This window comes from Rhinolophus hipposideros, assembly GCF_964194185.1.
Source record: "Rhinolophus hipposideros genome assembly, chromosome: 6".
Lineage (NCBI taxonomy): Eukaryota > Metazoa > Chordata > Mammalia > Chiroptera > Rhinolophidae > Rhinolophus > Rhinolophus hipposideros.
In genome coordinates, this window is record NC_138052.1 from 91,453,342 (window position 1) to 91,469,374 (window position 16,033).

The following is a 16,033-nucleotide window of genomic DNA, read 5'->3' on the forward strand; positions in this document are numbered from 1 at the left end:
ATAGAAAGGCTCCGTGTCACACATCACTTCTGGTATAGCAATTTCTGTCAAGGAAAAATGTTACAGTTGTGTCCTCATCCACCTTATTCACTGGATATGGCACCATATGACTTCTGGCTCTTCCCCAAAGTCAAAATGACCATGAAAGGTAAATGTTTTGAAATGATTCAGGACAACAAGACAGCCACGACAGTGCAACTAAAGACACTCATGAAAGAGGACTTCCAGAACTGCCTCTGAAAGTGGCAAGAACGATGAGTAAGTGTGTTTGAAGCAAGGGAAAGTATTTTGAGGGGCATTAATGGCAATGAGTCTTTCACTATAATAAATTTTTTTAAATTGAAACATTCACCATATTACTTGATCACACCTCATATATATGTATGTATATGTATGTACATATAAATGTGCAGGATGTGAGTGTGTGTGCTGATTCACATCGTAAAATGCATTTCTAATTGAAAACTTGTGAAATATATGATATCATGGTACCAGAAACATCAACTTTTATCTTTAAATTTATCCATCCCATATACATGACTACCATATTTCTGCTAACACATACACCTGTGAATTTAGGAAAATGAGGAAAATAGGATTTTGGCCAAAAACAAGAAGAAATTGAAGTAATTGCTTTTGATGAGATGTCCATAAATAGCTAGCCATCCTCTTTCTTCATTTATTTTTCCTTCAAGACAGTATATTATGATGCCTACCAGGAAAAGGGAGACGAGGGAATTCCAGGTCCTCCCGGGCCCAAAGGAGCTCATGGCCCACAAGGTGAGCATAAATTTCTTCCTAAAGAATTTGCTGATCGTTTCCTGGTCTTTCTTTCAAGGTAAAGTATATGTGAGCTTTTAGACCTAGAATTTGCAGAAGGAAGATCTCCTAATTTTCATGGATGGTGGTGTTTTTCAGGGTCTCCTAACTTTCATATTTTCATAACAAAATTTCCCATAGAAGGTAATTGAATTATCTTTATATAAAAAAATCATGAAATTCAAGTCCGGCAAGCCGGCACTAACATGGTCAGAGGGCAGGATGAGAGAGTGTAAGAAATCTTTAATCGCAGTGGGATGAAAGAAGTGAAAATGGAGACCCTGAAAAGTTGGAATTTGAGCAAATCCACACCATAGTGACAAGAAGGGATCTGAAGCCCTGGTTTCCTGATTCCTGCACCATGAATTAAAGACATACTTACTTATATTCTCTCCCTTTTGATAGATCGGAGAAGTCTAAGCCAATAACTCATCTCTGGCTACACACTAGAACCCCCAGAACTTCTAAATAATGACCATGTCAAGCTCATATCCTTGTGATTTGCATGTAACTGTTGCAGGAGGCCCTGTACACTAGCAGATTGTAAAAGCTCCTTAGATTATTCTAAAATGTAACGGGATTGAGAACCACTGCTCTAGCCAAATTAGTGATATCAGCAAGATTTCAAAAGAGAATTTTACTTAGTGGAAAACTTCCCAGTGTATTTAAATAAATGGACAGATAAGTATAGACACAGATACAGATTTCTTTTTAATGCAATGTTAGAGCTAGAAGCAATCTGAGATGGAACAGCAGGCCAAACTGCAGGTCCTGGACAGTTTCAGCTGTTTGATTTTCTTGCATCTGAAGCATCCCAGCAAAGTGCCAAACACCTCTGTTTGGCAGGCTCTTAGTAAATCCCTTGGAGTTACCGGAAAATGATAAAGTAGCGTGATTCACTTTTGAGTGTTAGACATCTAAGATTAGTGTCTTCTCTGCCATTTGTCTAAATAAGCTAAGTTTTCTAATATTTATCTGGATGAGAGTGAAGAAAAAGTATTAAAAATATTTATTATTAATATTATTATATTGTCACCCATGGTTTCAAAAATGGGGGGAGGAGAGTATTTATATCTTCATGAGCAATTAGTTACTGTTATGTATTCATAGGTCCTATGGGTCCTCCCGGAGTTCCTGGAAGACCTGGTATGTACATGTTTCTCAAGGTATCAATCAAATGCTATTAAAAAAGAAAATACACCTCTCTCTAGTAAGTTTGCATTATTTACATATGACAAATCTTTCATTAATTGGCATAAAAGTGTTTATAAATTCTTACATGTTAACTTTGTGACCTGCAGTGTAGGAGGAAGTGGAAGCTGACAGAAGGTGTTATAAAAATGCTCTTTGTTACTTCTCAGTGGTTTTAACTAAGTGTAAGATGGCAACTTCGGTGCATAAGCAGAAGCCTAGAAAAATCAAAGAAGGCACAGAGATAGAAAACAGTAGTTTTATGGTAATTGGTTTGGTTAAAAATGACAGTTTTCATAATGCATCACAAGTTGCATAAGAATTCAGAGATTATACAATTGATATAAAGTTTTAAAATTTATAATATATTGCTTATGGATACATAGACAATTCCGTAAAGTGTAGAAACATCCATGAATCATTAGAGTAGCTGCCTCTTGAAAGAAGCAGGGTAGGATTAGAATGCTTCCACAGTGGCCTCAGTTATAACTGTACTGCTGTGATGTGTCATTCTGTAAAGGAAAGGAAACTAAGAAACAAATAGCAAAGATCTGATAAGCCCTGACATTGATTATATTTTTCTCTGTACCATGTTGTGTATGTATGCTATTCTATAATTTTGAAAATGAATTATAAGTAAGCAGATTGTAGAATGATATGGATATTACAATCCCTTTTTAAAAAAACTGATGAATGGGTAAATATTATATATACTTGTGTATGCATGGGGAAATATATATCAAACTGTTGACAGTGGGTATCTCTTGAAGTTGCACTGGGGTAAAAGATATTTTAGAAGTCTGGCCAAAGATTACAGAAGACTTCCTTCTCCCTACCAGGCCCCCAAAGCTCCTTTATGATGCCAGTGAGTGAAAATTACAAAGCTCAAAAACAGTGCCAATCAGAGACATTTACCTTTATGCCAAAATCCTTACACTCAATAATCAGAAATAATCAGACGTTACCCCTGCTTTTTTCTCAGCCCTTTGGTGTTGAGGTCTCTCTTCTTAGCAACTAAACAGTTTTCAAGGCAGAGATTCAAGACTGTTTCCCTCCTCACATCCTTGTTGTCTTAAGACGGATAGATAAAATAGGTTTTGTACCAGTTGTCACAGCTTCTCTCCCAGGAGATGACTCCTCCCCCCTCCCACGGCCTTTTATAACTAAGATAGTTGACAGGAATAAAGTCCAATTACAACTTTCGCTTTTTCTTATTTTGGGACACTTCAAGGTAGGCATCTTCTAGTCTCTAATAAAAAAATTACAAAATAGCATATATTGAGTGATTTCTGGTGAAGTTCTTTTAAATAAGAAGACTACAGTGTATCCCAAACCCTGTTCCAGTCCCTTCTAATAGATGACATAAGTTACCTTGTGGGAATGGAGTGTTCTGTAATAATTGAACAAGGTCACAGATGAAGGAAGGAAGATACTCACTTTTTATTTCATATGCTTTATCTACCTCTCAATGGTGCAACTTTTATAAATCAGAATACATTACATTTTGTAATTGAAAAATAAACATATATTAATCAAGAAAGATTTTAAATACAATAAAATGATTATTTTCTCCAAGGGTCATCAACGCCTGGCCTCAGAGGACCCCCTGGACCACCAGGGGTGAAAGGAAGTAAAGGGGAGCAAGGACCCCCAGGAAAGAATACAGTAGGGTCTCCCGGGTCCCCAGGTTGTCCTGGTTCACCAGGCCCTCCAGGGCCGCCAGGACCTCCAGGATCACCAGGTAAGGAAGCCTAATGGGGCCCCTTTTGTGTACAGCGCCCGGCAACGTATGTGTGCAAACCAAGGGCTGGGACCTTACTTGAAGCGTGGCCATCAGCCTGTATGCAATTTACAAGTTATCTTTCCTTTATTGTTTCATTTTATTAGCTACCTGTGAAAGCAGCTTTGGTGGAATGACTGTTTTGCAAGGGCAGCAAAGCTTTTCGCCTGAGCTCCCACAGGTGGCAGAGTGGGAGGCAGGGATAAGAGCCATGAAGCAGGAAAGGAGGTGGTGGAAGTTAAAGGCAACTGCCTGTTCAGTCCCTGGAGACTGTCTTCCATGCAGCTGTGCCTCTTTGTCTCAGGGAAGAAATGGGGAAGAATGTATCCATCAGCTCTTATTTCTTTGGGGTCAAAAATGAGCTCCCACAGGACTGGACTGACCACCCACACACACTTCCAGGATGGGTGTGCCTAGCTCCCCGGGTATCCCATGCTTTGGTATCAGCAGGGAAGCCCCAGGACAAGAGGTCAGAGGTGTGCAGTATAGGCACAAAGTAAGATGCTGCCAGGTAAGGTGGGTCAGAGAACAGAGAACTGCGGCCTAGAGGATTTAAAGTAGTATCTGGAGACTATGATGCAGGTATCCTTTCTCCTCCATCTAAAGAGCCATGTAGCATTCTGCGTTGGCTAATAGATACATAGAACCTGTGAAAATATTGGTCACCCTTTGTATTTTAAATACTTTTACTGGCAGGTACCTGGGAAGTCTTGTGTTTTATACTCAGCCCTCCTAATAGCCTTGAGAATCTTCTGTGTGTCAGGGATTTTCTGATAGAAAAGAGACATTTACAGTCTGTATGATTATAGGAAAATCCAAAAGAATTGGATTCCAAAGGAATCCAAAAATCCTAGGAAATCCAAAGGAATAATCTGGAAAACTTTTAGTATTATTAAGATAATTCAGTTAAGTGTCTGGTTATGTGAGCAATATTTTTAAAAGATAAAAGTGTTTCTTCAGGCCAGTAACAATTTAAGAAATTATCCCATTAATAAAAAGATGTAATGTCTAAGAACAAATCTGGCAAGCTGTGATGCAGACCTATGTAGAAAACAAAGCAAAACTAAACTAACCTAAAACTCTATGTATCAGAGATTTTTAACAATTTCTAGCCCTCCAAGTCTTTTTCAGGATGTAGGTTGTATCCTCATTTTATTGATGGCAAGCCTGATGACCTCTGTTCTTATACCTAACGAATGCCAAAGTCGGGGTCTGGAGCTGGGGTGCCTGCAATGGAACAGTTCTCTCTCCCCTCAGAGACTGCCCTGGTTTCCTATCTTCGCTTGTCTAAGCAACACCTGTCTCTCTGTCTACTTGCATCTTTAAGTTTAAGTCCTGCAGAAAGTTTTCACTGAGCCCACATCCTGTAACACTCATGCTTATCCCGATTGTGATATTTTTCACATTGCTTTGTCTTTGTCAGTTTCCCCTGCAAGAATTAAAGCTCCTTGAGGTCAGGGACTGCATCTGGTTTTCTGTTTTATGCCCCAGCATGTAGCATAGAGGGCTGGCACGTTGTAGGTACTCAAATGTTAGTTGCATTAACTATGAAATGATTGTGAAAATGTGTAAGTATATATAAATGTATAAAGGTGCAAGTATACATATAAGCCTGCCTTATGTATAAAACCACCATCAGATTTTACTGTTTAAAGATAACTATCCAGTCATCTTAAAGACACAGAAAACTGGATCCCCAAATGGTCATTCCTTTCATAGTCAAGCAGACATAAAACACGTTACATTTAAATTAAATGTTTCCTAAAAATAATAAGTGAATTAATTAAATGTTTCCAGTGTTATTACCTTATTGCTCTGAAATTTGGGGCAGCTATAGATACTGTGTTTAAATATTTAGTTTCATCAGCATTGCCTTCAACCTATGGGCCCAAGACCAAAAAATAGGTCACAGAACACAACAGTTTAATAGAGTACACCATTCATTATAATATGATAGTAGCAGATATCTGTCAGAGACTTGGGAGAGTTGCTTTAAGAATGACAAACTCAACTGATGTGAAGAAGCAATGAGGAGGGTCGGCCCGGTGGCTCAGGTGGTTGGAGCGCTGTGCTCTAACGCCGCGGCAGCCAGCATGAGTGGCCAGGCAGCCAGTGTAAGTGTCTGGCACCTGGCCACGGCCTCAGCTGGGAGGAGCGCAAGGCTCACAACACCAGCCTGGGCCAGGGAGCTGTGTCCTACACAACTAGACTGAGAAACAACGGCTTGAACTGGAGTGGGGGCTGGGGGGAGACGGAAGAAGGGGGAAAAAAGAAGCAATGAGGTGACAACAGGAGGCACCATGAGTCAGAATTTTTTCATCAGTATGTATTAAGCATCCACTATATATATATATATATATATATCAGGGAGCTACAATGTATCCAATATGTACAGAAGAACCATTGACCCTTTGCCTGGAAATGCTAAAGGGATAGTCTGGAATTAATTAGAAATAACGGAGTAAGAGAACATGGCTGATTATGTGACAAGAAATGCCATATAATGAGCTTTCAAAGAACCACCACATCCGTGTCAAAAACCATCATGGGTGTAAGGTGAAAGGGAAAGCTAGTCAATATTCATTTCAGTTAAAAGACTCAGCTTCCAAAAAACAAATTTGGGGGAAAATGCATATAAAATAATACATACTATGAAAACACTTGCTAATTGAAAAAGAAAACACTTCAAGAAAATTTTTTTAAACTAGCTTTGGTGTTGTCTTTTTGTAGGAGACATCATTTTTCGCAAAGGTCCACCTGGAGATCATGGACTTCCAGGCCCTGTGGGGCCTCCGGGAATTCCAGGAGTGGATGGGCGCAAAGGTTGGTTCAATCAATGGGGATGTTCTATTGGAATAAGCCTTCCCATCATCATTATTATCACTGATTGTTTTCACCCCGAGGCATCAGTCATCCTAAACAGCAGTCAGGGATGGCTTCTTTTCCAAAACAATTAGCTAAAAGTATTCATTTATCTGTAAATCATTCATTTATTTAGCACCCATGCGATACCTCATTGGCTATTGCTAGAATGTGAGTTTTATCCTGCATTCAAGGAGAGAAACACTGAAATGGGATGATTTATACTAGACTCAGGATTTCCTCTCTAAGAACACCAAGAAGCTCAGATAGATAAAGTAAGCAGGTATAATAGATGGATGATTTTTTTATTAATATGTAAAATGTCCTAGATGATCTTCAGTACATGAAGGAAATTTAAATGTAGGAAATGACTGTGAAGGCTATATGCGATGTCAGAGGGGTAGTAGATTGGGGGAAGGATGTTATCACTTTGTGAGGAATATAAATGATGAATGTCTAACTATTACATTGTTTTGTACACCTGAAACTAATTTTAAAAAAAAAGAAATGACCGTGCAGTTGGAAGATATGTCTTTTCTGCAGACTTGGTGTGGGTTTATGAGTAATACAAGTGTGCTCTCTTTGCAGGGGAACCAGGCCTCGTGTGCACCGATTGTCCTTATGTCCCGGGGCCCCCAGGTCTCCCAGGGTTGCCAGGGTTAGATGGCCTAAAAGGAATCTCAGGTACAGACAATTTGCACACAAGTGTTTTTTACAAGTACAAAAGGGTCAACTCGATGGGCTGAGAAAAACAGTATCAGAGTGTTGGATGTCATGACAGGGTTTACAGAAGCTCAGAGGGAGATTTTCAAAAACACATTATTAACATAAAATAAGCCAAAATCACATAAAAGCTGGCATTTTTCCCTGTTCCATTTTAGTTGCTGAACTCTAGCAAACTATTGCATTATCCAGGAATTATACGTTCAGAATCCTACAGGGGACCAGCAGGTAACTTGGAGCAGTGAAGCAGCCATATTAAACACACATCACTTTTTTCTTCCAGAAAGAAATAAGCTCTCTCTTATTTTCTTCTTGAAAGATACCACCCTTCTCAGTCCATTTTCTCATGTCCCCAATTTTGATAGAGTTAAGGGTGTATGTGCTATCTCACATTCTTCTTAAGTATACAAGTGCAATAAAAATACATGAGTGGTCTACTATAGAGCGTAGTGAGGACTGTGGTAAACTACAGGGCACATTAAAAGGAGCCATTGGGCACCCAACTTCAGACTATTGTTACTTTGCTATATTTTAGGCCCTGGATTAATAAATCTTCCTACTTTTTGAGAAGAGATTAGGATTTTTTACCTGAACTCTCATGGTTTTTTTAATATGAGACATTCATTTTTGAAGAAAAAGACAACGTTGCATAGGCCAATATTCTGAGGACTAAATAAAGCGTATGTCACTTCACGTGTCAACCCTTGAGCCAAAGAAGAACAATTCTCCACCCCAACACTGTTACTCCAGGCTGTCACTGACTCTACTATCCGACCTCCCCATTCTTCAGCCACAGGACTGGCTGTGGAGAATACCTTCAAGTGGAAAAGTCTCTAATAGTTGGGCTCCTCTGCCCCTGTGCCACTCCCCTGGTGACCCAGTGCCTCTCATATGGTACCACACACAGTCCTGGTTCTGCCATCAGCATCTTGGCCTTTAGATGCTGCGATCAAATTGTTTATTATGAACCAGTAAAAGCTCGAACTACGGAGCCCTTGGTCACATGCCAGGAACTGTTCTAGGTCTTCTGTGCCTCCAGGCCTTATTCCTCACATCAACCCTAGAGGCAAGTGCTATCATAACTTTTGATGTCCCCATTTGACAGATGAGGAAGCTAAGGCATAAGGTGACATAGCTAATAAGTGAGTGGTAGAGCCTGGACTCAAATCCAGACACTCTCCTCCAGAGGCAGTTCTCGCTGTCTACACCAGCATCCTTTCATTGCAGTACCAGGGGCTGCCCTTTGAGGCCAATTAATCCAAAGGTCTCCCTGGCCACATACATAAGGGGCCTTTTTATGTTATCAGTGTCCGGTGCACACCTGCATTGGCACGGGTCTTTGAGGAGGCTGGTGCTCAGCCCAAAGAAGAAAGGCTAATGGTGACAGCTGTGGACACCACAGCCAACAGGGGACGTGCATTCAGGCAGGGATCCTTTGTCACTCTCAAGTCCTACCCACTTCCTTTGTAGTCGCTGCCCTCTGATTCCCTGAGACAGGCCTGAGAGGGAAGAGAGGGCAAAGGGTGAGGTGAGGGACTTTTCTTCAAGCAGCTCCTATTCAGTGCCTAAGTCTCTGGGGGCAATGTTCTATTAAAACAAAAACTAAAAAGCATGGAGGGAGGAAGAGGGAGAATGGGAGGGAGGGAGAAAAGGAGGAAAAGAGGGAAAGGAAAAAAGAAAAGCAATTATTATTTTCCTATATTCCCCTTGAGTGACCTCTGACCCAAGCCTGAATGCAGTTGGGCAGCTCACTGCAGCTAACCACCTAGTCGTACTATAGTATTTTCTTTGGTTTCTCTACATTTGGCAGATGACAGGTATAGCTCAAAGAAGATAAAACTGTTTGGATTACTATCAAAAGTATATCCTGGCTCAAATCTTGCAAAAAATGAAATCTGAATAAACATTTGTCGATAAACTGACCTGAGATCCATCCAAAAGATCCTCTAAAGGGATCTTTACAGAGGTCCTTAAACACTTACAAGAAATATAAAATTGTACAGTAAAATAAAATGCAATTTGGCAACAGATATCCAAAGCCTCAGAAAAGCTTGTGCCCATTTGGTCCTGAAGTTACACTTTTAGGAATTTATTGTAAAGAAAAATAATTGGATAAATTTGGAAAACAAAATTTCCAGAGATATTTATCATAGATAGTATTGTTTACAACAGCTAAAGTTGAAAAAACAATCTAAATGTCTGAAAACAAGTTAGCTTAATAAATAATGGTTCACCCACAAAATAGGCTACTATGCGCCCATTTAAAGTGAAGCTATAAATCTGTATGTACTGATATATGTATAACATGAATACAAAATGTATATAAGTCCTATGCATTTATGAATATAAGATTTTATGAGTAATGTATATGAAAATTTTAGCAAATATTGTCTTCTGGTGGTAGATTTATGGGTGATTTTCATTCTCTTATTTCTGTGTAACATTTTTTACAATGAGCATATATTACTTTTATCATCAGAAAAGAATTATTCTCTTTTCTGATTAATTTCCCCTTAAAATTATAAAGACAAGAATTTTAGGAAGCTAAATTTTTTAACTGTTCTTGGTTGTTGTTTTTTACATTTTCTCTCATTCCAGTTACTTACTCCCATTCTCTTCTAGCACCTTATGTTTTAAGATGGAAATTGTCTTCCTTTTCTCAGAAGAAAACACCCTATTTCCTTCATACACTGCATTACCCTGGCTGCTCAGAGTTGGTGCTCAATGAATATTTAATAATTCACTGATTTGCAGGAGAACGAGGGGAAGCTGGTATTAAAGGAAGCCCAGGGTCCCCAGGATGTGCTGGTTTTCCAGGATCTCCAGTAAGATTTCATGGTTTTGAAGCTTTAATTTCAATTTGGAGAATGGAACACTCTGGAAATACGGTAGCACCCCCACTACATTATCAGTTTGGTGCCTGGCAAAGAAGAGGCACTCAACAGATACTTATTGATTAAATGAATAAATTAATGGTGTATGCATGAAAGAATGAATGAATTCATAATCACTTAAAATGATGTCAGAGACAGAAAATAGATCAGTGGTTGCCTGGGACTGAGGCTGGGAACAGAGATTGACCACAAATGGGTTGGAGGGAATTTGGGGGAGTGATAGAAATGTGTTAACACTGAATCGTGGTGATTGTAGCATATATATATACATTAATTTTTAAAACCATTGAATTGTAGTCTTACAAATGAAACATTTTATGGTATATAAATTATACCTCAGTAAAGTTGTTAAAACTTTTAATTTGATTATCATAGTGAATCATAAAGTTATATATGGATAAATACATTTAAATCACATTATCCAGAGATGCATGTTAACATTTACCAATATTCTAACATAATCTGAATTATGATCATGGTTGTATTATATTAAAATATATTATTGTGTGGATTGCATCGAATTGTACTAACTGAATTATTTTCCAGTTTTGAAAGCAAAAACAAAGCAAAAACACACAAAAAATTTAAAATTGTACTTATGTGCCAAACAAAATGTCTGAAAAAAAAATACATGTTCATTAAAATTGAAAAGTTCTTGCTGACATTTTGTCGTTTTTTGAGATTGACACAAAAACAATTCTGCCCAAATGCCATGTTGATTCATTTCTGTACTGCCCTAGGGATTCCCAGGTGCTCCAGGTGTTTCAGGACTTAAAGGAGAAAAAGGTGAAACATCTCATCCAGAGGGACAAGTCGGTGCCCCGGGGGATCCGGGGCCCAGAGGACAGCCTGGAAGAAAGGGCTTGGATGGAATCCCTGGAACTCCTGGACTAAAAGGATCACGAGGACCGAAGGGCGAACCAGTTGGTATCTTAGTAATTGTTTTCAAATTACTTCAAGTGACCTGAAGTTAAGACATAAAGTGAATACCTTTCATAAAAAATTGGCTGCTCATCACCCTTCATCCCTCTAACTGTACAATGAGCATCTTCAAACCAGAGCAAATATTTGTAGTATTTGGACAAAATAAATAGGTAGCACTCAATGGTTATTTTAGCCCAAATAAAATTCTACATTGATAATGACCTTGTCTCATACACAGGTTACAATTCTATATTTGTGTCAAATAAGTTTGTAAAGTTCAGGAAATAATTAAAATGAAAAGTTTTAGTCAGTATTTTGGGGGCAATGTGCATTCTTTTAAGTAAAAATAAATGCAGAAAAGGACAAAATGTTCAGGGGTAGGGTAGTGAAATAGATCAAATGTTTTGTCATTGACAATATTTAAGCTTCTATAAATTCGATCTCTTTTCATGGAATAGAATCTCTCACATGTTCAATTCAGAGGTTCCTACCAGGATCTATTTTTCTTTGAGAAATTTGCAAGGCATGCTGCCCAGCCTGTTGTATGAAATACCAGTTTCTCCCAGAGTTAATCAGCGTTATCCAATAAAAAAGGTCCCACTTCAAAAAGGGAAGCTTAGCAAACAAACTTAAAGTTTCATTTATTATAGACTCTTTAATGTCAGAATATGAATTGTGACTCCCCATGGTGTAGATATGGCATGCAGTCTTTCCTAAACTTTTTTGCTACAAAATACTTTTTGGTATCAGGGCCAGTGTTTCTCAGACCCTCCTTTGACAAACTACCTCTTTGTCCCCCAGGTGGTAGTTATGATTATAAAGGGATGGAATCTAGAATGCTTTTGGTCTAGTATTAACAGAGATCATATGATGCTCCAATTTGTGTCTCCCTAGTTTCTTTATTGGTTCTGATAAAGATGTTCCAGAAAGTAAGAGAGAAAATCAAGGTTATTTGATTTTGGTTATTGTTTGTTATGCCTCGTCATGCAAGAAGAAGGACCACTTTGCCACTGGTGATACAAACAATGAAAAATCCAGTTAAATTTATTATGTGTGGTCATGTTGGAAAGGAAGGGGAACTTCGATTATTTCGTCAAGTTCAACTTTCTCAATATATACAATTTATTTTCAAAGTTACAGCCTACAAAGAAATTTTAAAACACATTTTATAAGAAAACAACTAATAAAGATAGACTATCTCCTTTGTAGTGACAATACCTGGTAAAAACCAAAACAAATAAATGTGTGCTGTACTTGTGTGATTTTAGAAGTGTACCATTAGCGTGAATGTCACCTCTGATTCCATTTGAACTGTTGGCCTATTTGAGCTAAGTTTTGGGGGCTATTATCATACAGGTGGTATCCCATTGTAGGAACATCTCAAGTGGGACTCGAGAATTCTAAGTTAATGACATGTGGCTGAATTCCAAGGGGCACAAAGCTGCAGAAACCATACAGAGTCCTTATTTCAGTAATGATTCCCTTCAAATGTCAAATGCTTTTTAATTCAAGACCTTCTCTAGAACATGAATACTCTTCATATTCATGGTCATAGTAACCTGCATAAGGAGATACTGGAATGAAGCACTATCTAAATATATTGTTATTGTAACAGGCCCTCACTGGTGAGAAGGGGGACCGGGGTTTTCCAGGACATCCTGGCAGCCCTGGGTCCCCAGGACCTGCAGGACCAGCTGGACCACCAGGCTATGGACCGGAGGGAGAGCCTGGTCCAAAGGGAGCCCAAGGTGTTCCTGGAGCCCCTGGACCACCTGGAAAAGCCGGTTGGTTAGTTTTCTTTCCAGTCCTGTTTTCCTATGGAGCGGGTTGATGGTTCCTAGAGATAGTGAAGCTCCCTCAAGACCAGTGGATATGTACATTAGAAACTTGCTTCTAATAAGTAGAATATGTCAACTCGCAGACACTGGGAAAGAATATGTAGGGTATGCTAGAGAAAATCCATTTCTTTCTCTGTTACTGAGCAATTCAGCTCAAATTTCCTACGATAGACTATATCCATTACTGATATAAATATATGGAATTAATGGATCCTAAAGAATGAGTGGAAGACAGTTATGGTAAACAAATGGGAGGCCAAAACCTAGGACATTGATATTGAGATGCCTCTTCCAGGCTTCAAGGGTCCCCTAATATTACTCCAAATTTGTTCTTTTTGATCCATAACCCAATAAACATTTTATAAATAAAACTTCCCAATATCTAAGACACGTGAAGAAAAGTTGTCTGATAATAGTTTTAAAGTCCCAGGAACTTTGGGGATCCACTGAACATCGTTTTTGGAATCAGGAGGGATCTGATCCTCAGTATTTTCTATGGTGAAGAACATGGTGAAGATGAAAATGGCATGCTCCTAATGGCTTTAAATAAATAATGCTACCATAGTCATTTTTCACTTCTAAAATCACTTTGAAGGGTGAGACCCAATAAGCACTGACTTCCAAGTCATTTTATATCATCCTCATCAGTAAAACCTTACGTGCACATCCCCACAGTACCCATATATATTATAAATTGTATGCATGCATTTCCATCCACACATGTAAGCAAAGCTTATTTTGTGGTTATACATGCATGTATTTTTTTTCCTGTGCCTTACTTTTGAGGCTGTTGTTCTAATCAAGAATTGGCAAACCCTGGCAGCTCACAGTCCAAATCCAGCACACTGCCTATTTATGTCTGGTCTACAAGCTAAGAATGGTTTTTGTATCTTTAAATAATTGGAAAAAGAAAATCTTTTGAATAATATGTCGTGAAATTCAAGTTTCAGTGTCCATAAATAAAGTGTTATGGGCACACAGCCACACTCATCCATTAACTTATCTGTTGTGGCTGCTGTCATGCAGTGATGGCTGAGTTGAGTAGTTGCAACAGACCATCTGGACCACAAAGCCTAAATTATTTACTATCTGGCCCTTGACAGAAAAGGTTTACTCAATCCTCTTCTAACCCATCTTCAAACCCTCTTTTGTTCTTTCTAACTGTGCATGCTTAATGAAGGACTCCATTGTCCTAAAATATATTATCATCAACTGTTCCCATCGCATTACTGTAAACCTACTCTTTCTATAAATATATGAATATATGGACCACACTAATTAACTCACATGTTTTTAATATTGGCCACTGTGGTCAGAATATTATCTCTGATCTTTACTATTTGAGTGGGCATTATTTCCCCAATGACACATGAGAGTTTAAGAAATATCCCCCATATCACACACTTTATAAAGAGCAAGGCCAAGGTTCAAACCCAGACCTACCTGTCAGATCACACTTCTCGATTGTGCACTTTACCAGTCACTCAATAAATAAATAAATAACCTACCAGTATCCACCAATGTTTAAGCTGAATTCGTATTATCTTTTTTTTTTTTTTTTTTTTTTTTTAGAATAGGCTCTCTTTCAATACACCAGCATATTGGGATGTTAATTAAAACAAGCCTTAGACAATAATAGATGCTTACAAATAGTTGTCAATTGAATAAGAAAGTTTCTATGGGTTGATTATCTATTATATACGCCAGTTTTGAAGCCTATCTAAGCAGAGACTATTTTTCATATTCCTTGGAATATGTCTGTGAACCCCTCCTTATCATATCATATATTTTCCCTCTGAACCAAGGAAAACTTTAATATGCACATGAATATTATTATCCTAAATTCTCTTAAGGTCCCCCAGGAGACTCCGGCGTTGTGATACCAGTCCCAGGGCCCCCGGGGCCTCCAGGGCACCCAGGCTGTCCTGGCCCCCAAGGTCCACCTGGTAAGTATCTGCTTCGTTAAGTCAGGGACCTGGCATCAGATGGCGCCCTGACTCATCTAGAAAAACACTGTCCCCATTATAAGGAAAAAAATATATTCATTGGCTCCCAAAGAAAGCACAGGCCAGTTTTGTCACAAAATAAGCCAAGAGGCAGGAAACTCTCTGTCCCTTGAAGTTCTCCAAATTATTCCCATTGGTGCTTCTAATTCCAAAAAAGAATTGATATAATTACTTGAAAAGAATTCAAAAGCCGAACAATCTTTATGGATATCTGGTGGAGGAACAGAAATGTTTCCCCGTGGTTATTCAGGATAGTACCCAGTGGGTCTTCATTTGAAAACGTAACATTTTCACCAATATGATCCAAAACTTAATTTTGTGTGCATGGAGGGACACACATCATCCAAGATATCTAGAATATTTCTTTTCATGGGGTTAAATTACATTTTCAAAATTATTTGCAGTCCCTAATGAGTCCGTTGGATAGGAATGGAGGAGGAAGTCAGGGTTATGTTAAAATTATGTCTTCATTTGCAAAACTGTCGGGGATGACACAGAAACGGAGACATTTTGTTTTCAGGCGAGATAAAGGAAAGTTGCTAATGCTCATGCGTATGTGTTTTAAGGTTGTCCTGGACCCAAAGGAAAATGTGGTGAACCAGGTATTCCTGGGCCTGATGGTGAACCAGGAATTCCAGGAATTGGATTCCCTGGGCCTCCTGGACCTAAGGGTAAGTTAAAAAAAAATTGAAAACATAAGGTTCTTTGGGGATATTTAGAAAATACAAATACATATAATGAAGAACATAAGAAATACCCATCATACCCTTTAAAATAATGTTTTCCACTAGTCTTAAATGGGGGAAAAAAATCTTACAAGAATGTTAGGTAAAAAGGCAGAACTCACATTGATTTATGCAACCTCATCTCAATCATATGTTTTTTTAAATGCATAGAAAAAAATGGAAGGAAATTCACCAAAGTGGTTCTTGATAGTGGGATCACGAGGAGCACTTTTCTTTTCTTTTCTTCTGAATAGATGCCTACACTTCTGAC

At 38.6% G+C, this 16,033-nt stretch overlaps 1 protein-coding gene across 1 annotated transcript in view; it reads left to right on the top strand.

Moving 5' to 3' along the window:
• The window catches only part of COL4A3 (collagen type IV alpha 3 chain), a 155,743-nt gene that overhangs the window by 94,499 nt on the left and 45,211 nt on the right, over nucleotides 1-16,033 (top strand). The window contains exons 19-28 of the mRNA XM_081052082.1: nucleotides 696-780; nucleotides 1,930-1,965; nucleotides 3,587-3,751; nucleotides 6,521-6,613; nucleotides 7,241-7,336; nucleotides 10,130-10,200; nucleotides 11,010-11,192; nucleotides 12,809-12,977; nucleotides 14,885-14,977; nucleotides 15,604-15,708. Coding sequence (XP_080908208.1) covers nucleotides 696-780; nucleotides 1,930-1,965; nucleotides 3,587-3,751; nucleotides 6,521-6,613; nucleotides 7,241-7,336; nucleotides 10,130-10,200; nucleotides 11,010-11,192; nucleotides 12,809-12,977; nucleotides 14,885-14,977; nucleotides 15,604-15,708 — 1,096 coding nt within the window. The remainder of the gene's footprint in view (nucleotides 1-695; nucleotides 781-1,929; nucleotides 1,966-3,586; nucleotides 3,752-6,520; nucleotides 6,614-7,240; nucleotides 7,337-10,129; nucleotides 10,201-11,009; nucleotides 11,193-12,808; nucleotides 12,978-14,884; nucleotides 14,978-15,603; nucleotides 15,709-16,033) is intronic.